General features: G+C 39.3%; 3 protein-coding genes across 3 annotated transcripts; 1 reads left to right on the top strand and 2 right to left on the bottom strand.

Annotated features, from left to right (window-relative positions):
- Positions 1 to 282: 282 nt before the first annotated feature.
- On the bottom strand, positions 283 to 2,743 carry LOC104119699 (subtilisin-like protease). The gene has a single exon (XM_009631272.4). It carries the CDS (start codon positions 2,421 to 2,423, stop codon positions 468 to 470), a length of 1,956 nt encoding a protein of 651 aa, XP_009629567.1. The 5' UTR covers positions 2,424 to 2,743; the 3' UTR covers positions 283 to 467.
- A 6,144-nt stretch (positions 2,744 to 8,887) lies between these two features.
- On the bottom strand, positions 8,888 to 11,396 carry LOC104119700 (subtilisin-like protease). The gene has a single exon (XM_009631273.4). The coding sequence runs from the start codon at positions 11,341 to 11,343 to the stop codon at positions 9,073 to 9,075; it is 2,271 nt and encodes a 756-aa protein (XP_009629568.2). The 5' UTR covers positions 11,344 to 11,396; the 3' UTR covers positions 8,888 to 9,072.
- A 3,586-nt stretch (positions 11,397 to 14,982) lies between these two features.
- Positions 14,983 to 17,414, top strand: LOC104119698 (subtilisin-like protease). The gene has a single exon (XM_009631271.3). The coding sequence runs from the start codon at positions 15,051 to 15,053 to the stop codon at positions 17,319 to 17,321; it is 2,271 nt and encodes a 756-aa protein (XP_009629566.1). The 5' UTR covers positions 14,983 to 15,050; the 3' UTR covers positions 17,322 to 17,414.
- Positions 17,415 to 22,514: the final 5,100 nt, after the last annotated feature.

Genomic DNA, 22,514 nt, shown 5'->3' with positions numbered 1-22,514 from the left:
TTGACTGAACTACATTAAATGACGTAAATTAATTGACTAAACCACGTTAAATGTTTGTGTCTCCTCTGTTATATTTCTCTTGCATTGTCTGATTTATTTTCATTCAAGGTTTGTCTTACTAGCTTTCGCGTGACACCTGATTATTTCGATTCTAACAATGTGTACATGTGTATTGCTCGGTACAAGTCTTCCCATCCATGTTTCTCCTTTATTTGTTTTTCCGTTTTTTAGCCATACTTAATGTATTGGTCAATTTCTGACTTAGTAAGATTCTCAAGAGAGTTTGAAAATATGAGCTTCGAGCTTTAAATCTTTATTGATAAATATTTGGTATATTTACATTGTAAGATACATGAGTAAATACACGGAATAATAAACCAAAGTTAACATCTTGATATATGGTTTTATTTCATAAATGAAAAATCTTGATCTGCACGTCAGTGAGATCAGCACCTTCATTTGTTTATTTAAAAAAAGGAAAATCGAACAGCAATTGGGCTCCTAACAATATGCTTTTCAGAAATCCATCTGAGAGATCCCTGATTAGAACTGGTACTTGGTCTAGTAGCCAAAGGTGTGAACGTCACTTGATAGCTCAACTTTTGGTTCACCTCTGAAAAAGCAAGTGTAGTTGGCTCAACTTTCACATCAACGCCCGGTGGCGAATCAATTTCAACACTGTATGTTGAGTTGGCTTGTCCTACGTTCGTCACATTTCTTGAATATGTTTGAGCTGTTGAGTTGCTTCTGACTTGGATCGAAAATGATGGATAATTTAGTTGACCTTCTAAGATGCTAGTTATTGCTGAACATTTAACTTTGCGCTGCAAAAAGATCCCAACTTGTCTATCCGTGTAATTTAGGCCACATAGATAAGCTATGTAATCGGCTTGTTCAATGTCATATATCAGGCCGGGATCATTTGCTTTTGATGGATTAACGTGCCCTGCACCTGTGGCGAAGACGCTAGCTGGAAGGTACGTTTGATCCTCGATGGAGCTCAATCCGAGGTTTAAGACATCGGCTGTTGTCATAATTGCTGACTTAATTGCAGCTGGAGACCAATCAAGGTGACTACTTTTTAGCAGCGCTGCAACACCACTGAGATGAGGACAAGACATTGAGGTACCTGAAATCATGTTGAAATTAGAGTTCGTGTTTGTGTTGTTTTCCAAGGAAACATGCCAAGCTGCTAGGATGTTAACACCAGGACCAATAATATCCGGTTTTAGAATTCCAGGACTTGCATAATTTGGACCCCTGGAAGAAAAACCAGCAACCACAGGAGCACGATCATCTCCGATTATAGTTCCCTTGAATACTATTGTTGCAGTAGGGATTAATGTTGAGTTTATATACTCTATGATTTTTATACCATCTGCATAGGTAACGTGTGTCACCGGAAGGACATGTGCCTCGGCTAACGTTGTGTTAGCCAGGGTTTCTGTATTCATAAGAATCATGGCAGCACCACCAGCTGCCTTCACTACTTTTCCTTTGTCAACTCGCGTAGTTTTACCAACCTCACACAACACTATCTTTCCCATGACATTCGTGTTGTTCAGCGAAGTAGGGGTACAATACTTAGCATCAGAGTCACTAGCATTGCTTCCAGGATAGGCAAGAGGCAACAGTGTTGGAGGAAAGTCACTTGGTTGAAAAGCTGATTCCCCATCGAATTCTTCACTGTTTCCAAGCACAGCAGTAGCTTTAATTTTCCTGTCAATGGTACTTGCACCAACTGTTAAAATCCAGGGCGCTTCATTAGCCGTTGAAAAACTGGATGGTCCTGAATTTCCAGCAGCACAACTGACAAAGATCCCCTTTTCCATTGCACTAAATGCACCAAGCGCAATGTTGTCAGAATAGAAATTATTAGTAAGTCTACCAAGGGAAAGCGAAAGCACGTCGACACCATCTTCTATTGCCATATCCATTGCAGCTAAAGTGTCACTTTCAGAACAAGTGATACCTGAGCACACTTTGTAAATGGCAACATGAGCTAGAGGTGCAACGCCTGCTGCAGTTCCATTAGCATTGCCAAATATATTAGCTCCTGGCACGAAATTTCCAGCAGCTGTGCTAGCAGTGTGTGTACCATGTCCATTTTCGTCCCATGGTGACCCATTCCCTGAGGACAGGAAGTACCTCGCTCCAATGAGCTTCTTGTTACACTTTGTGACATTAAATTCACACTTACCCTTCCATTTAGCAGGGGGTGGGGGCATCCCATCGTCACTAAACGAAGGGTGGTCCGGGAAAATTCCCGTGTCAATGACACCAATAATCACACCTTTCCCATAATTTGAGTCATTCCAGAACCCCATGTTCTGGTGCAACCCCAAGAAGTTGAGACTATGTGTAGTGTACAAATCAAGTTGCCTTTCGGGGCGTGCAGAAACAAATCCTTCCCTTTTCTCCATTTCCTTGAGATCATCTGGATATAACTTAGCTGCAAAACCTGTTAGAACGTTTCGATAAGAATAAATCAATCGTGGCGCCTCACGAGAGCCATCTGAGGTTGTTGCAGGCAAGAAAGAAAGGTACCAGCTATCTAAATCTTGATATGTGCTAGCGCCTTCACGATCAGGGAACTCACAATGAACAATATAGACTTGTGAATTGCTTTGTTCTTCTTCAGGCCTTTCATCTACAGGGTGTTCATTTGCATTAGCGGTAAATGAGAGAACAGAAAAATAAGGCCAATTACTGTGAGAATTGACCTGAATTGAGCCATGGCAACTTTACTGCTAGTGAAATATCAGTTTTCTGTGCTAATGAGTTTGGATTATATCTACAATGGAGGGATGAAGTTAGAAAAAAGAGGTATTTGCCTAAGGATTTTGGTTGGAGTTCTGGAATTTTAGTTGAGGTTATATGTAGTTCTTGGAAGTATTTTTTTATTTGCTAGTCAGAACTCAGAAGCTACTATAGACATATGAACTAGTCATGCGGGGGGAATCATGAAAATAAAAAAATAGGCCAAAAACTGAATTGGTCATCTACACGCTAAAAACAATTTTAATTTAATCTAACTAATCTTTGAGAAATGAACTTTAGCTAGCACCAACATATAGACAAAGTCGTTACTATTCATGATAATTTTTTCTATCTCAATAATGTTCGAGTCAACTTGGACATGTTGGGAATAAACCCCTTATAGAAATAATATTCACGGTAATAACAGCGGAGTAATAAAGTAGTGCCGAGATACGGTGATCAAGAATAAAAAGAACAACAAGGACACAAAGATTTTAACGTGAAAAACCCTTCTAAATAAGGGAAAAATCACGGGCCCAAGAGGAGCAAAGTAATCCACTATAATGAGAAATTTTACACTCCATAGTCCCGAGTAAATACTCCAGGAAATACTATACACTCAAAAGACATAACCCTCTTTTGTGATTCTCACCTCACTACAATATCGCTCACACTCTATATTTTTCCTCACAGACTACACTGCATTTGAATACCTCACACTGCTCTCTATGCTCTCAGGTATATTTCTCTCTGAGATTGGTGTGTAGAAATGAGAGCGAAGCTCTCGTTTTATAGTGTTGAGCGCTCAATCCTCCAACAATCAAAATGATTGGTTATTGCAATTTGCAATTGCAAATTGCTTTGTCTGACACCTACTATTTTTAACAATTTGCAAATCAAATCCAAAATAAGTCATGATGAAATCTCACACTTTTCCTTCCTTTTCTTTTTTTCATTTATGGGGATGGACCCCATAAATCTCCCCCTCTAGACCCATTCACCTGAAGGAGATAACACCAGACTTCTAGCTTGAGTGCATATCGACAAGTTCTTTGCACAATTCGAACTTGTCTCTTGGTACCACCTTGGTCAGCATATTTGCGAGATTCTCACTTGTAGAAATCTTCAAGACTTTTAGAGATTCATTCTCTACCATTTCTCGAATCCAGTGATATCTCATGTCGATGTGTTTGGTCCTTGCATGGTACGTGGAGTTCTTGCTAAGGTCTATTGCACTTTGGCTGTCATAATAGATGACATACTCCTTCTGATGCAATCCAAGCTCTTGAAAGAACCGTTTCAACCATATCATCTTCTTGCCAGCTTCAGTAGCGGCAATATACTTCGCGTCAGTTGTAGAGAATGCAACACACTTTCTGCAACCTCGACTGCCATGATATAGCTCCCCCTGAAAATGTAAACAAATATCGAGTAGTGGATTTTCTGTTATCAATGTCACCTGCCATATTAGCACCTATAGCCCTCCAAGATTGGATCGGATCCTCCAAATCACAAACAATCTCCCGCAGTACCTCTCAGGTACCTGAGTAATCCACTTGACTGTTTCCAGTGTTCTTTTTCAGGATTTTCAAAAAACCTGCTCACAATACTAACCGCGTGAGCAATATCAAGTCTAGTGCATACCATTGGATACATCAAACTTCCGACGGTAAAGGAATAAGGAACTTTGGTAATGTTTTTTTCCCCTCCATTGTTGTAGGACACATCTTCTTACTTAACTTAAGATGACTAGCAAAAGGTGTGATGATTGGCTGAGCATTATTCATGTTGAAGCGTTCCAGTACACGTTCAATGTACTTCTCTTGAGACAGTCACAACTTTCTTCTTGTTCGCTCTCAAACTATCTTCATACCTAAAATTTGTTGTGCTGGGCCCAAGTCCATCATATCAAATGACTTGGACAAATCTCCCTTCAACTTTGCGATCAACTCCTTGTCTTTTCCTACAATTAATATGTCATCCACATACAACAATAAAATAATAAAATTATTGTCAGAAAATCTTTTGAAGTATACACATGGATTAGAATATGTCTTTATGTAAGTTTGACTTTTTATGAATGAGTCAAACTTCTTGTACCACTGCCTTGGTGCCTGCTTCAACCCGTAAAGACTCTTATTCAGTTTTCACCCCATGTGTTTCCTTCCAGGTACTTCAAATCCTTTTGGCTGCTCCATATAGATCTCATCTTCCAAATCTCCGTGAAGAAATGCAGTTTTCACGTCCAACTCCTTCACTTCAAGATCTAGGCTAGCTGTTAAGCTCAAGATTGTTCAAATAGAAGTCATTTTGACAACAAGTGAGAAAATTTCGTCAAAATTAATACCTTTCTTCTGTTCGAAGCCTTTTACCACTAGTCGAGCTTTGTATCTGATCAGCTTGCTATTTTCATCTTTCTTGGGTTTAAAGACCATTTTTGAGTGATCTTTTATCGTTTGGAAGTTCAACCAGCTTGTACGTGCCATTTTTCTGTAGAGATTCCATCTCTTCTTTCATGGATTTCATCCACTGGTTCTTTTTTTATGGGACAACACCTCCTTAAGACTTTCTGGCTCCCCCTCATCAGTGATGAGGACATGCTCTGTGGATGGGTACCTGCATGACTTTACCCTTGGCCTCTCTGATCTCCTTAGAGGTCGAGGTTGTTCTTCTTCCTGAGTGGGGTACTCCACTTGCTCGACATCATCATCAAGTTGCTCCCCCTGCTCAATAACTTCACCAGGTTACTCCCCCTGCTCGACAACCTCGTCGGCCCTACTTTGTGCACTTGTGGGATTATTAGAAGTAGAAGGAATGGTAACAAGGTTAGGGATTATACCATTTTTGGCCTTCTCTGACTGATCATATACAACTCCAACTTCACTTTCTCAGAAGACTACCATCTCTGCCTCTAATGAACTTCTTCTTTACAGGATCCTACAATCTGTACCCGAACTCTTCATCTCCATATCCAATGAATATATAGGGAACAGATTTATCACCCAACTTTGTTCTCTACTCCTTTGGTACATGTGCAAAAGCTCTGCAACCGAACACCTTTAGATGTGAGTAGGACACCTCCTTGTTGGTCCAAACTGTCTCTGGGATGTCAAACTCCAATGTAACTGATGAACTCATATTGATCATGTAACAGACTGTCTGAACTGCTTCACCCCAGAGTGACTTAGGCAGTTTAGCCACTCTAAGCATGCTTCTCACCTTCTCAATAATGTTGCGGTTCATTCTCTCAGCCATACCATTGTGTTGTGGGATTTCAGGAACTGTCTTTTCATGTTTTATCCCATGGTTTGAACAGTACTCTTCAAATTCCCTTGAAGTGTACTCACCTCCATTGTCACTTCGGAGACTCTTTAGCTTTTGGCCTGTCTCCCTTTCCACCAGAGCATGAAACTTCTGAAAAATGTGAAACACCTGATCTTTGGTTTTCATAATATAAACCCACAATTTTTGTGAATCATCATCAATAAAAGTAACAAAATATTTATTACCGCCCATTGATTCAATTTCCATTGGACCACAAACATTAAAATATACCAAATCAAGTATATTCAATTTTCTTTCAGACGATGTCTGAAATGAGACTCTACGCTACTTACCAAATAAACAGTAGTCGCAAGGTTTTACTGTTGTACCTTTGGCATAAGAAACTCGTGATTTCCTGGCAAGAATCTACAATTGCTTCTCACTCATATGACCCATTCTTTTGTGCCACAAATATAGAGAAATATCATCTTGTGCCGGGTTCGATTCACCTAGTCATATTTCTGCATTTGTCCTGTACAACGTGCCACGAGCAACTCCCTCTGCAATCACCAATGATCTTTTGGTGAGTCTCCACTTTTGATTTGCAAAATAGTTCTTATATCCATCTTGGTCTAAAGCAATTTTCGAGATCAAGTTCATCCGTAAATCAGGTACATGACACATGTCCTTTAGAACCAGTATGCATCCGACATTTGTCTGATACAAATGTCACCGATCCCCGCAATCTTTGAGTAACTCATGTTACCCATTCTCACAGTTCCAAAATCACCTTCTACATATATGTAAAAAAAATTCTCTTACCGGTGTGGCATGGTAAGATGTTGTATCAACCAACCCATTCCGACTCTGGACCTGCTAAGTGCATGCATTCCTCTTCCTCATTTATAAAAAAGGACAACATTATCATTATTTTGCACCATGCGGTTGTGTTGTCGTCATTCTTCTGGCCACTGCTTTCACCTTTGTCATTTATTAGATTTGGGCAATCTCTTTTGAAGTGACCCGGTTGATCACAATTGTAGCAATTTTGACTTTTGATTTGTACCGGTTCTTGGACTTCTCACACCCTCCGGATCTACCATAGGTGCTTGAACTCCTTTGGTAACTTCTGCTTCTACCTTCTGTGATGAGAGTCTGCCCTTGATTTTCAGGCTTCTTTCTCATCTTCTCATTGAGTAGAAGAGCCGATGTGACGTCTTTCAACTCAATGGTAGTCTTACCGTGCATGATGGTAGTTGCCAAATTATCGTACGAAGATTGCAACGAGTTCAATAACAAGATGGCTTTATCTTCTTTCTCGATTTTTACTCCGAGGTTGGCGAGCTGTGTGATTAGTCCGTTAAACACATTTAAATGTGACAAAAAATTCGTACCTTCACCCATGTGTAGGGCGTATAGCTGCTTCTTCAGGTACAATTTATTTGTCGGTATTTTGCACATGTATAGGCTTTTCAACCTTGTCCAAATTCCACATGCGGTGTATTCATCAATGATGTTATTTACCATATCATCTGATAAGTGCAACCTGATTGCACTAGCAGCCCTTTCATCCAAGGCAGTCCAATTCTCAGCTTTCATGGTATCAGGCTTTTTGACATCAGCATCTAGTACCTTATGTAATCCTTGTTGGATGAGCAGACCCCTCATCATTCTTTGCCATGTTGAGAAACCGCCATCTCCGTTAAATTTTGCTACCTCGTACTTTACTCATGACATTTGTGTCCACCAAATATAGTACTACCAATAGTGAATAATATTTCTATGAACGAGCAGAACCTGTGCTCTGATACTAGTTGTTGGGAATAAACTCCTCACAGAAATATACAGGGTAATAACAATGGAATAATAACGTAGTGCCAAGATACAGTGATCAAGAATAAAAAGAACAACAAGGACACAAAGATTTTAACGTGGAAAATCCTTCTGAATAAGGGAAAAATCACGGGCCGAGAGGAGCAAAGTAATCCACTATAATGAGAAATTTTACACTCCGTAGTCCCGAGTAAATACTCCAGGAACCACTATACACTCAAAAGAAATAACCCTCTTTTGAGATTCTCACTTCACTTATCTCTATTGTTCCTTACAAACTACACCGCCTGTGAATACCTCGCACTGTTCTCTATGCTCTCAAATATATTTTTCTCTGAGATTGATGTGTAGAAATGAGAGTTGAAGCTCTCTTTTTATAGTGTTGAGTGCCCAATCTTCCAACAATCAAAACGATTGGTTATTGCAATTTGCAATTGCAAATTGCTTTGTCTGACGCCTACTATTTTTGACAATTTGCAAACTATTTTTGACAATTTGCAGATTTGCAAATCAAATCCAAAATAAGTCATGATGGAATCTGACACTTTTCCTTCCTTTTCTTTTTTTATTTATTTATGGGGATAGACCCCACATGACACACCTTAACTATTGAGAAAGATTTTAAAAAGTCCCATTATATGTGATGTTAGTTGTTCCTATTTCTATAATGAAGATATGCCAACTCTTAATTAAGTTTTTAACATTTTGAGCTTTGTCAATATTTGACAAATTCAAGCTAATCCACATTGGCCTTTTGTTTTGAATGAGACAAAACAGGCCTTGTGCCTTCTTTATTCCAGATTGCTAAATTCTTGGCAAACACGGAACAACACAAAATATATCTTATCTACTTAAAATTCTGTTTTAGATAGATCGCAAGTTTAATTACTTGAATTAAATTCATGTTTGTAATATATTTCATTTTTGTATAGTTGAGTAGTAGAATAAGAATATGATTGTATTGACGAGAGTGAAAAACAGACGACATAAATTTCAACTCTGATACATTAAACTTGATACTAAAAAGAAATAAAAAGGAAAACACACATTTGTTATTAATAGTGTCACACTCTTGCTAAAAAGATAAAACAGGAAACTACCAAAGAAAAAAAAAGAGAAGAAGATACATTTTCACGTCGTAAGGTGAAACTGGTTTTATTACAAATGTACAATCTTGATCAGCATGTCACAAAGATAAGTTCCTTCATTTCCTTTTCAGAAAAAGCTGAATCTCACAGAAATTGGACTCCTAACAATGTGTTTGTCAGAAATCCATTTGAGAGATCCCTGATAATAACCGAAACTTGGATTACTAGGCAAAGGTGTAAACGTCACTTGATAGCTCAATTTCTGGTTCACCTCTGAAAATGCAAGTGTAATTGGCTCAACTTTCACATCAACGCCCGGTGGTGAATCAATTTCAACACTGTATGTTGAGTTGGCTTGTCCTACGTTCGTCACGTTTCTTGAATATGTTTGAGCTGCTGAGTCGGCACTGAGTTTAATCGAAAATGATGGATAATTTAGTTGACCTTCTAAGATGCTAGTTATCTCTGAACAGTTAACTTTACGCTGCAAAAAGATCCCAACTTGTCTATTTGTGTAATTCAAACCACATAGGTAAGATACGTAATCGGCTGGTTCTATGTCATATATCAGGCCGGGATCATTTGCTTTTGATGGATTAACGTGGCCTGCACCTGTGGCAAAGACACCAGCTGGAAGGTACGTTTCATCCTCGATGAAGTTCAATCCGAGATTTAAGACATCAGCTGTTGTCATAATTGCTGACTTAATTGCAGCTGGAGACCAATCAGGGTGAACACTTTTTAGCAGCGCTGCAACGCCACTGAGATGGGGACAAGACATAGAGGTACCTGAAATCATGTTAAACATAGAGTTTGTGTTTGTGTTGTTTTCTAAGGAAACACGCCAAGCTGCTAGGATGTTAACACCAGGACCAATAATGTCCGGTTTTAGAATTCCAGGACTTGCATAACTTGGACCCCTGGAAGAAAATCCAGCAACCACTGGAGCACGATCATCTCCGATTATAGTTCCATTGAATACTATTGTTGCAGTAGGGACTAATGTTGAGTTTATATACTCTTTGATTTTTAGACCATCTGCATAGCTAACGTGTGTCGCCGGAAGGACATGAGCCTCGGCTAATGTTGTGTTAGCCAGGCTTTCTGTATTCATAATTATCATGGCAGCACCACCAGCCGCCTTCACTGCTTCTCCTTTAGAAACTCGTGATGTTATACCAACCTCACACAACACTATCTTTCCCGTGACATTTGTGTTGTTCAGCGAAGTAGGGTAACAATATTTAGCCCAAATGTCACTGTCATTGCTCCCCGGATAGACAAGAGGCAACAGTGTTGGAGGAAAGTCACTAGGTTGAAAAGCTGATTCTCCATCGTATTCTTCGTTGTTTCCAAGCACAGCAGTAGCCTTAATTTTCCTGTCGATAGTACTTGCACCAACTGTTAAAATCCAGGGCGCTTCATTAGATGTCGAAAAACTGAATGGTCCTGAATTTCCAGCAGCACAACTAACAAAGATCCCCTTTTCCATTGCACTAAATGCACCAACTGCAATAACGTCTTCATAGAAATTATAAGCAACACCTCCAAGGGAAAGCGAAAGCACATCGACACCATCTTCAATAGCCATATCCATTGCAGCCAAAATGTCACTTTCAGAACAATAGATATAAGAGCACACTTTATAAATAGCAACATGAGCTAGAGGTGCAACGCCTGCTGCAGTTCCATTAGCATTGCCAAATATATTAGCACCTGGCACGAAATTTCCAGCAGCCGTGCTAGCAGTGTGCGTACCATGTCCATTTTCGTCCCATGGTGACCCGTTCCCCGAGGACTGGAAGTACCTCGCTCCAATGAGCTTGTTGTTACACTTTGTAACATTAAATTCACACTTACCCTTCCATTTAGCAGGGGGTGGCGGCATCCCACCGTCGCTAAACGAAGGGTGGTCCGGGAAAATTCCAGTGTCAATGACACCAATGATCACACCTTTTCCATAATTTGAGTCATTCCAGAACCCCATATTCTGGTGCAATCCCAAGAAATTGAGACTATGTGTGGTGTACAAATCAAGTTGCTTTTCGGGGCGGGCAGAAATAAATCCTTCCTTTTTCTCCATTTCCTTGAGATCATCTGGTGATAATTTAGCTGCAAAACCTGTTAGAACGTTTCGATAGGAATAGATCAAACGTGGCGCCTCACGGGAGCTATCTGAGGTTGTTGCAGGTAAGAAAGAAAGATACCAGCTATCTAAATCTTGATATCTGGTAGTCTTGTCGCCATCAGGGAACTCACAATGAACTATATAGACTTGTGAATTGCTTTGTTCTCCTTTAGGCTTTTCATCAACAAGGCGTTCATTTGCATTAGTGGTGAAGGAAGAGAAGAGAAAAGTTATGCCAATTATAGTGAGAGTTGACCTGTATTGAGCCATGACAACTTCAGTGCTAGTGAAATATAGCTGACTATTTGTGCTAATGTGTTTGGATTTTGGTAAGTGTTTTGGAATTTTTGAAGGCTATATATATATATAGTTGTTGGAAGCTTTTTGTTTATTTGCTAGTCAGAAGCTATTATAGATATGTGAAATAGTCATGCCTGGAGATTCTTGGATGAAATAGAAAAATGAAAGTGGATTGGTCATCTACACGCTAAATCGACTTGATTTTATTTAACTCTTCTTTGATAATGAACTTGAGATAGCAACAACATATAGACGAAGAGGTCAATCTACATTATGCCCTTTTTATGTAAGTAATGTTCGAGTCAACTTGTGATCACCTCAACTAATTTACTGGACAACTTGTTCGACCCACAAGTGCAGTTTGCCAAGGTAATTATGCTCACAAAAGTTGGAGCACACGAGCCCACGTTTAAGTGTTATGGCTGGAATTCAAACTCAAAATATCAAGATTATGCACATAGGTCAATCATTAGACCATCTCCTGGAGATTAAAAGAAGTCAAGCTAATAACTTCAGAGCTCAAAATAAGTTTATTTTCTTTTACAGTTATTGATTCAAGACCAGTTAATGTTGTACGTATTTGTTAAGACATAATTACTTGCATCAACACTTAAGCTGGTTCCTTAATTACTGACTTAGTCATTTACCCATTTAATCTTCAATCTATTGGATTCTTCAAATATAAACAAGAGCCCCTTTGGCTTAGCTGAATCACATGCCCGCTTGCATCGACGCTTAAAAAGTACTTTTGAAGTGCTCGAGCTGATTTTATAGCTACGTAGTACTCTTAACTACAACAACAACACAGACTATTTCCAAATGAAACTCGGCATTTTTTCCTTCAAGAACTCCCACCTTGCTCTTGGGGTGACTCGAACTCACAACCTCTTAGTTGAAAGTGGGGGTGCTTACCATCAGAGCAACCCACCTTGTCAAACTGTTAACTACTAAATATATAATTTGGAGCAAACTCTACAAACATAAATGCAAATTTTAACTTTATATGTAATGAGATATTACTTACAACTTCGCCCTCTACCTTTAAAGTGAAGGATTCAAATTTTCACCAATGGTCTTCCTTTTTCATTTATGAGCGCATACTTTCTCCAAATAAAAAATGGATAATGATTTATAGGATCCCAATAGATTTGATGTTGATTACTTACTTCTATAATAAAGATATGCCAACACTTAAGTTATTTAAACTTTGAGCTTTGTCAATCCTGACAAATTCAAGCATTACCACTTTGGTTTTTTGTTTTGAATAAGATAAAATAATGTCTGCCTTCTTAACTCCAAATTGCTAAATCCTTGGCAAGCAAGGAACAAAAAAACATCTTTCTTGTCTGCTTAAACTTCTGTTTCAGAGGCTGTAAGCTTAACAATAACAGTATTTTTTGTTGGTTTCCCACTCGTCTCATACGCGCTTTAGGGCCCGACTAATCTGGATTTCCGACGGAGTGTCCCACCTTCAGGGCGGAGCTAGTCCTTAGCTTACGGGTGGCCAAACCCAATAGTTTTTATCCAAATTTTTTATTTGTCTTATAATCCATTGAATGTGTACACGATATTAATTTAGAACCCAGTAACTTCACATAACTATAATGCCGAACCCATCAGCTTCAAATCTTAGCTCCGCCTCTGCCCACGTTGGGGTAAAACACTATGTACCAAATGCGACTCCATTCCCACAGTATATTCCAATTAGCAGCATATATCATCATCTATCTAGTGTTAAGTATATTCTCAAAAAGTCATAACCTCATATTCAAAAGTGCAACATGTGTTATTTAATTAATTTGTTAAAAGTAAACTATGAATATAGAAAGACGAGAATTGTTAAAAGTAAACTATAAGTATAGAAAGTACGAGAATTGTTAAAAGTAAACTATAAATATAGAATGTATGAGAAAGAGACCTTGCATCTGACCTCTTCAAGATGGGAAATCAAGACAAGGATACAATGGCCTATCTATTGGTTGAAAGAATTAGTAAGGCGCTCTTTGCTGATTTAATCTAGATTTTCCTTTTTTTTTTTTCCTTTTTAATTTGTATTGAAATAGTAATTTCATTTCAGGTTAAATTATGTTGTAGACTTGATAGATAAATAAATATACTGATGTAACCATATAAGTTTTTAAATAATGAAACACTTGACAATATTGAATATTCCTTAAACAATTTTGTTGGAATTAATTTTATTGGCATAAATTCTTGTAAATTCAGATAGACTAGGATAATACAGATAGTCTGCCCAGTGTATAGCGTTTAGAGGAGTTAGCTTTAATTTTTATATTTATTCTGGCAGAAAACTAATATCAGAAAGAGAGTAAAAAATGAAGGAAAAACAATTTTCAACGAGAGAAAATCACAGAAGCATGTTCAAAGACTTCTTCTGTGGCGGTGAATTGGATTATCATTTCAAAATTGACATTTCCTTATTTTTAATATTTCAGTGTAATACTATGACGTTATCTCTTAAAATAATCTATCTGTCATTAGTAAGTTATACCAATAATTTGTAAAACTTCAAGGACTAACTTCATTTGATCAAATACCAATATATAGATAACTATTTGTAAAGATCTTAGAAGAAATTTTGAAATGTTAAATGCGATTGTGAGTTATATACTACTAAATCTTGCAAGTGGTTTAAATGTAATTTTACAAGAAATATAGTGTTGTCACCAAATTGAATCAGTAAAGCTAATTGTTTTTCTCGTTACACTAATTACTTTTATCTTTGAAACATGTGAATATAAAATACAAATATGTGTTTAACTAAAGAAGAATTAACCTAAATAGCCTAAAAATAGCCAATGTATATGTAATATATGCATAATTCATCTATAATTCATGTATTACTATATATAGTTAATATATAATCTATGTATAGTGAGGATCAATATTGCCAAAGCTCAAAGTTTATCCTTTTTCCTTTATTTGGAGGGAGGACTTCTTTTCCAAGGGAAATTGGAGAAAAGGATGTTCGCTACTGATGAGATTTGAACCTTCCATCTCAATTGTGGAAGTCGGAAAGCTTACAAGGTGACCGAGCTAGCCCTCTACGTATATATATATATAAGTTTATATATTGATATAATTTGAACCTGCAATTTAAAGGCAAAGGCGAAGTAATACGATTGAGTAGGAGAGCTAAGTCATTAAAAGGATAAGTCTTGATCATGTAATAATGCCAAGAAAAGAAAAGAAAAAGTTGAGTAGATTCAAAATGAAGGTCTAACATTCAAATTGCAGCTACAATAATAAGTGTGTCTTTGCTCCAATGTTTGTGAGCAGGATTACCTTGGTACTGTACTTGTGAGTTGAACAAGTTGTCCGGCGAATTAGCAAGTTGACTCGAACATTACTTCTATAGAAAATGTATATTTTTGATTGACTTCTTCGTAAATATGCTGTTGCTATGTCAAGTTCATTATCTAAGATAAGTTAAATAAAATGAAGTTGCTTTAGCGTGTAGATTACCAATTGACTTTCCTTTTTCTATTTAATCCAAGAATATCCAGGCATGACTATTTCACATAGCTATAATAGCTTCTGACTAGCAAATAAAAAAAGCTTCCAATAACTATATATAGAGTCATAGACTCTTCAAAAATTCCAAAACACTTACCAAAATCCAAACTCATTAGCACAAATAGCAGCTATAAGTTGTCATGGTTCTATACAGGTCAATTCTCACTATAATTGGCATTACTTTTCTCTTCTCTTCATTCACCACTAATGCAAATGAACGTCCTGTTGATGAAAGGCCTAAAGAAAAACAAAGCAATTCACAAGTCTATATTGTTCATTGTGAGTTCCCTGATGGCGATAGGGCAACCGGATATCAAGATTTAGAAAGCTGGTATCTTTCTTTCTTGCCTGCAACAACCGCAGATAGCTCTCGTGAGGCGCCACGATTGATCTATTCCTATCGAAACGTTCTAACAGGTTTTGCAGCTAAGTTATCTCCAGATGATCTTAAGGAAATGGAGAAAAAGGAAGGATTTATTTCTGCCCGCCCCGAAAAGCAACTTGATTTGTACACTACACATAGTCTCAATTTCTTGGGATTGCACCAGAATATGGGGTTCTGGAATGACTCAAATTATGGAAAAGGTGTGATCATTGGTGTCATTGACACTGGAATTTTCCCGGACCACCCTTCGTTTAGCGACGGTGGGATGCCACCACCCCCTGCTAAATGGAAGGGTAAGTGTGAATTTAATGTTACAAAGTGTAACAACAAGCTCATTGGAGCGAGGTACTTCCAGTCCTCGGGGAACGGGTCACCATGGGACGAAAATGGACATGGTACGCACACTGCTAGCACGGCTGCTGGAAATTTCGTGCCAGGTGCTAATATATTTGGGAATGCTAATGGAACTGCAGCGGGCGTTGCACCTCTAGCTCATGTTGCTATTTACAAAGTGTGCTCCCCTACCACTTGTTCTGAAAGTGACATTTTGGCTGCAATGGATATGGCTATCCAAGATGGTGTCGATGTGCTTTCGCTTTCCCTTGGAGGTATTACTTATAATTTCTATGAAGACGTCGTTGCAGTTGGTGCATTTAGTGCAATGGAAAGGGGAATCTTTGTTAGTTGTGCTGCTGGAAATTCAGGACCATCCAGTTTTTCACTTTCTAATGAAGCGCCATGGATTTTAACAGTTGGTGCAAGTACGATAGACAGGAAAATTAAGGCTACTGCTGTGCTTGGAAACAATGAAGAATACGATGGAGAATCAGCTTTTCAACCTAGTGACTTTCCTTCGACACTGTTGCCTCTTGCCTATCCTGGAAACGATGCTAGTGACTCTTATGCAAAATTTTGTACCCCTGATTCGCTGAAAAACATAAACGTCATGGGAAAGATAGTGTTGTGTGAGGTTGGTAATATAACGCGAGTCAATAAAGGAAAAGCAGTGAAGGCGGCTGGTGGTGTTGCCATGATCCTTATGAATACAGAACTCCTAGCCAACACAACATCTGCGGAGGCACATGTCCTTCCGGTGACACACGTTAGCTATGCAGATGGTCTAAAGATCAAAGAGTATATAAACTCAACATTAATCCCTACTGCAACAATAGTATTCAAGGGAACTGTAATCGGAGATGATCGTGCTCCGGTGGTTGCTGGATTTTCTTCCAGAGGTCCAAATTATGCAAGTCCTGGAATTCTAAAACCGGACATTATTGGTCCTGGTGTTAACATCCTAGCAGCTTGGCATATTTCCTTAGAGAATAACATAAACACGAACTCTTATTTCAACATGATTTCAGGTACCTCAATGTCGTGTCCTCATCTCAGTGGTGTTGCAGCACTGCTAAAAAGTGTTCACCCTGATTGGTCTCCAGCTGCAATTAAGTCAGCAATTATGACAACAGCTGATATCTTAAACCTCGGATTGGACTTCATCGAGGATCAAACGTACAATCCAGCTAGTGTCTTGGCTACGGGTTCAGGCCATGTTAATCCATCAAAAGCAAATGATCCTGGCCTGATATATGACATAGAACCAGCTGACTACGTACCTTATCTATGTGGTTTAAATTACACAGATGTACAAGTTGGGATCATTTTGAATCGCAAAGTTAGATGTTCAGAGATAACTAGCATCTTAGAAGGTGAACTAAATTATCCATCATTTTCGATCCAAGTCAGTGTCAGCTCAACTGCTCAGATATATTCAAGAACTGTGACGAACGTAGGACAAGCCAACTCAATATACAGTGTTGAAATTGATTCACCGCTGGGACTTGATGTGAAAGTTGAGCCAACTACACTTGTTTTTTCAGAGGTGAACCAAAAGTTGAACTATCAAGTGACTTTTACACCTTCTGGTACAATTCCAAGTACCAGCTATAATCAGGGATCTCTAAAATGGATTTCTGACAAACGCATTGTTAGGAGCCCAATTGCTGTGAGATTCCTCTTTTTCTAGAAAAAAGGAAATGAATGAGCTAATCTCAACGACATACTGATTTTTCATTTGTAATAAAACAGCATAAATGGTGTGATGTTAACCTTGGTTTAAGATTCTGTGCATTTAGTCATTACCTTACGATGTTGTTTACCCGAAAAACGGATAGAGATGAATTTTTAAGTAGTTTTAAGGGTATGTGGTATAACTTGACATAAATCGTAAGAATGAATAGAAATATCAAGTGTTGACTGTAGAGAATGAAAAATAAACAGAGTTGGGAAGAAGATGATTTATAGATTAAGCAAAATGAATCAGTTTATCAAACTAAAAAAAGGTAACTCTTCAATATAGGAGTGTATGATATCTCAGTTACAATGTATGCAAAACCTACCGTTCAGAAATAATAATCATCCCCATTTATAGATTCTACTTTAGATATAATTAAAAATACATAGTGGGAGACCCATGATAAATCAGCTTTTCCATAATTTCTGTCAGGATTCTCTCCTCTAGTGGGATTGCAACGGCTATTGTCTATGAGCTCGATATTGACTCGAGCTTGGTATCGACTCGAGCTCTCGATCTTGACTCGAACTCGATTCTGACTAGGATCCTTGTATTGATTCGGGGTCAGTGTTGGCCGGTCTTCTGCCTCATAAGTTCAATAACTTCACTTTGCATCATAGTTCGATTTGGATTCGAGCTCGATAATAATATCGAGCTCGACATTGATCGGTCCCTAGGGCTCGAAGCTTGGTGACCTGACTTCAGACCTAAACCTGATTATGAAGATGCTTCTCCGATCCAAAGTATTATCATTTCGACTAGTTCGTACGAAGGACTAACCAGTTTTTTCCGTATACAGATAGTCCCCTCGTTTCTCGGAAAGGATGCAGTGAGAAACAACATGATTTCTCAACGGCTCGATTATATATAAGCCGACGTTTACATTGGGATCGATCATGACGCACGTGATAGTTGTCCCGTCGGTTTAGTTTTTCAAGGCATTTAATGCGTATCAGATAGTGGTCGGCTATTATCGAAATTGAACCGCCATTGCTATATCTATAAATAACCCCCCTTTTCATTTTTAATCACTTTTACATCTTCAAACTCTAAATTTTCTAACTTCTTTCTCACACTTTCTGAATTCACTCGCAAATATGTGATTCTTCTCTGCAAAATCTTTCTTTAAAAACAACACATCTCTATTACCTCCTTATATTTTCGATCTTTAAATCCAGAAATGGTGAAAACATCAAAAATCATTCCTCAGAAAGAAAAAGCTTCTTCTTCACAACCTGTCACCGACAAAACACCGGTGGAGCCACGGCCTGAGGAGTGTGTTCCTGGGCGTGTGTTCTTACCTCCAATTTTAAGGTCGATAAAGGCTCGTCGATTCCCGGCCGATGTGAGCTAGTATCAAGGTATATGTGTTCGATAATCGAGAGGCACCTCGAACAACTAAAGAAAGATTGCAATTGGGAGAACAAAGAAATAATAATCCTGTTTTCTGAAGAAGATATCACCACTTATGTGAAAAGGTTTTTAAGTGTGTATACTTACCCTTTCACGTTATGTTCCCTCGATCCTGTTATCATTGATTTCTGCCGTCAATACCAAATAACCCTAGGCCAGATCCATCCTTCGTTTTGGCAGATCGTTATTTTGATCCGTTACTTCGTGAACAAAATCGAGGGGATGCCTTTCACCCTCGATCATCTCATTCGTGAACAAAATCGAGGCGGATTAATAAAACTTCAGCGTTCGACTACCAAGGTTCTATTCTCGAGTATAGATGAGGATAAGGATCGAGGCTGGATAGGTAGGTTCGTTCAAGTAAAGTCTTTGGACCTGATTTCAACTGAAAAGATGCCTTTTCTCGAGGAGTGGAACATGAAGCGTAAGTGTAATTCTGCTATTATCTTCTACTATTTTGCCCCTTCATTCCTTTTCTCACCGATGTCCCCCTTTTGTGATACAACGGTTCCTTTGATGCCCAGTGAAGTCCCCGATCTCAAGAACTGGGTACGGGATCTAGCTTCGACCTCCACCTACGCCAAGTGTTTGTGGCGCGATTTGTCAAAGGGCCGATGGAAGGCCAAATATCATGGTGATCCTCTCTCTCGTATCTTTAGTAGTTCGAACGAGATGCTTTTCATATACTTAAATCAATTTTCCTGTATGTAGCTGTGGGCAAAGATGCGGTAGAATCAATTTTCCATCAGTCGAGGAAGAGGCTTCAGCCTCTAATACAAAGCTGATAAAGGATAATAAGAGAAAAAAGGCCTCCGCCTCCGAAGATCCAAAACCGAAGATGAGGATGGCTCAAAAGTCGAGAAAGAATACTATTCCTTTGACCATAGAATCAGTTCTGCGTCTAAGAGATGAAGAAGAAGAAGAAGAAGAAAATGACTGGTCCGTGCTGGTGGCCCGAACGAAAAAAACCATCGACGCCTCAAAGGCAGCTAAATCGATGGTGATTTATAAAGCAACGCCTCATACTGAGGAGGTATAGGAGAAAAGTTCAGGTAGAGTCCCCTAACCGTTAGAGATCGAGGATGCTTTCTACCGAAGTCGACAATCTGTGGGTATATCAGAAGAGACCGATCCTAAAGCTCTCTGAACTGAGGAGAATGCCCCAAGCGAGTCGCTTGGGGCAATAGTAATCGGGGACTCTCCCAATCTCCCTGCCTTTTCCGAAGGGGTGATTCAGGATGCCCAAGATTTGGGGGTCCTCGAGATAAACCGATCACATGAAGGGGAGGACCCCTTCCGTGATTTGTTTACTGGTGTCGAGGATGTTGCTGGCCCTAATGATGTGTTGGGCCTTTTCTATAAAGTGCAACATGCTCTAAATCGGGTAAGCTCTAACTCCCTTCGTTGATACCACTTTCATGTTTGCTATTCTATTCTAACTTCTTTTCTTCTTTCTTCGTAGGCCACAGTAGTTCATCAAGAAGCATGTTCTCGGTCTCGGGCCGAGCTGCGTTGGTACGAGGCCGACCTTCAACGGGTCATGGAGGAGAGGAACTCCCTTAAACTCCTCTTAGGGAAAATGGGAGAGGAAATCAAAGACCTCCGAGTTGAGTTGGACAAGGCTCACCAGGATCAGATCGATCTGTCCGAGTAGGTAATGATACTATTAAAAGCCTATGGGCTCGATATCGGAACGATGGCTAATATTTTAGTCTCACAGTTGTAGCAGAAACTTGAGATGATCGGGAAACTCTGTGAAGAGGTCGATGTGATAAAGGCAAACTCCTTGAAGTGGAAAGCAAGTATGGACTGCTTTGCTACAGAGAAAGAGGCTGCTCGAGCCCAATTATCATCAGCTGAAAACCAACTTCAGAGCATGAAGGGGAAAAGCTCGGTTCAAGTAAGAAGAATAGAGGAGCTCGAGTCTCGGTTGGCCTCCGAAGTTTCCAAGGCCAAATTTGACGCTGAAAAGGAAAAGGCCGATGCGGATGCATTTGTGGCCGTATATCGGGTCGATGCTGAAGTTGCTCAGGTACAAGCAAGCGAGGTAGCCGAGACCTCCAACACTCGAGCGCATTGGGTTGCTGAACTTGCTAAGTGCCGATCTCGGAGGGAGACCCTCGAGGAGATCCATGCTCGAGGTTTCGATCTCGCCGAAGAGATAAAAAAGGCTAAAGAGCTCTAAGTCGATGCTAAAGCCTTGGCTTCCGATGATGACGATTGTGATACTAATGATGGGAGCAAAAGTGGGTCCGAGAGCGGGAAGGAGCTCGATGGAGAAGAGACTGCCCCCGTAGATAACCAAGAAACTTAGCCCATAGTTTTCCTTTTGGTTTTCTGTGTAGGGTCTTGTTCGGACATTGTAAACATTCTTGTATATATATATATATATATATATATATATATATATATAAAGATCTTTTATTTTCCCGACTTTCCTCTGTTTTATTCTCTGCCTCATGAAGATTTTGTTTCATTCATGCCTTATGAATATTTTCATAAGGTTTTAGGCAATACGATCGTATTTGGACCTTGTAGCCTTTATAACTGAGTGAGTGCTTGCTCGAACTCAAAATAAGGTAGACCGTAGGCTAAGTAGTCGAGTGAGTGATTGCTCGAACTTGAAGTGATGTAGCCCATAGGCTTAATGGTCGAGTGAGTATTTTCTCGAACTCAAAATAAGAGTAGCCCGTAGGCTTCGTAGTCGAGTGAGTACTTGCTCGAACTCGAAGTGATGTATCCCGTAGGCTTTATTGGTCGAGTGAGTATTTTCTCGAACTCGAATTAATACAGCTCGTAAGCTTAATGATCGAGTGAGTAGTGATTTCTCTAACTCAAAGTGATATAGCCCGTAGGCTTAATGGTCGAGTGAGTATTTGCTCGAACTCAAAATAAGAGTAGCCCGTAGGCTTAGTAGTCGAGTGAGTGCTTGCTCGAACTCGAAGTGATGTAGCCCGTAGGCTTATAGTCGAATGAGTGGTTTCTCGAACTCGAAGTAAGATAGCTCTTAGGCTTAATAGTCGAGTGAGTGTTTGCTCGAACTCGAAGTGATGTAGCCCGTAGGCTTTATTGGTCGAGTGAGTATTTGCTCGAACTCGAATTAATACAGCTCGTAAGCTTAATGATCGAGTGAGTGGTGATTGCTCGAACTTGAAGTGATATATCCCATAGGCTTAATGGTCGAGTGAGTATTTTCTCTAACTCGAAATAAGAGTAGCCCGTAGGCTTAGTAGTCGAGTGAGTGCTTGCTCGAACTCAAAGTGAGTGATTACTCGAACTCAAAGTAAGATAGCCCTTAGGCTTAATAGTCGAGTGAGTGATTGCTCGAACTCGGAGTAAGATAGCAGTTAGGCTTAATAGTCGAGTAAGTTATTGCTCGAACTCGAAGTAAGATATCAGTTAGGCTTAATAGTCGAGTGAGTGGTTACTCGAACTCGAAGCATTGCAGCCTGTAGGCTTTATGGTGTAAGTTTTTCAAAACTCCTTCGGTAGTGGTCGGCCCTTAAGCCTATTTGAATCATGAAGCATAACGAAAATTTCAAAATATGAGTTATCGGTAAAGAGGTCATTATACATGTGTTCGTATTTTGCGCCAGGGCTCGAGCAAAACTATGCGGACATGGTTCGTTTTAACCATTTGGCCCTTACACCTTTCCCTATCGAGATCCTGTTTGACATGACTTTGGTATGAAATAAATTTCATGTATCGAACTCGATTTATTCGATGATAAA

Source organism: Nicotiana tomentosiformis, chromosome 8 (assembly GCF_000390325.3).
Source record: "Nicotiana tomentosiformis chromosome 8, ASM39032v3, whole genome shotgun sequence".
NCBI classification, from domain to species: Eukaryota; Viridiplantae; Streptophyta; class Magnoliopsida; order Solanales; family Solanaceae; genus Nicotiana; species Nicotiana tomentosiformis.
Note: the sequence above shows the minus strand (reverse complement) of the source record. Positions and strands in the feature narration are given on the sequence as shown.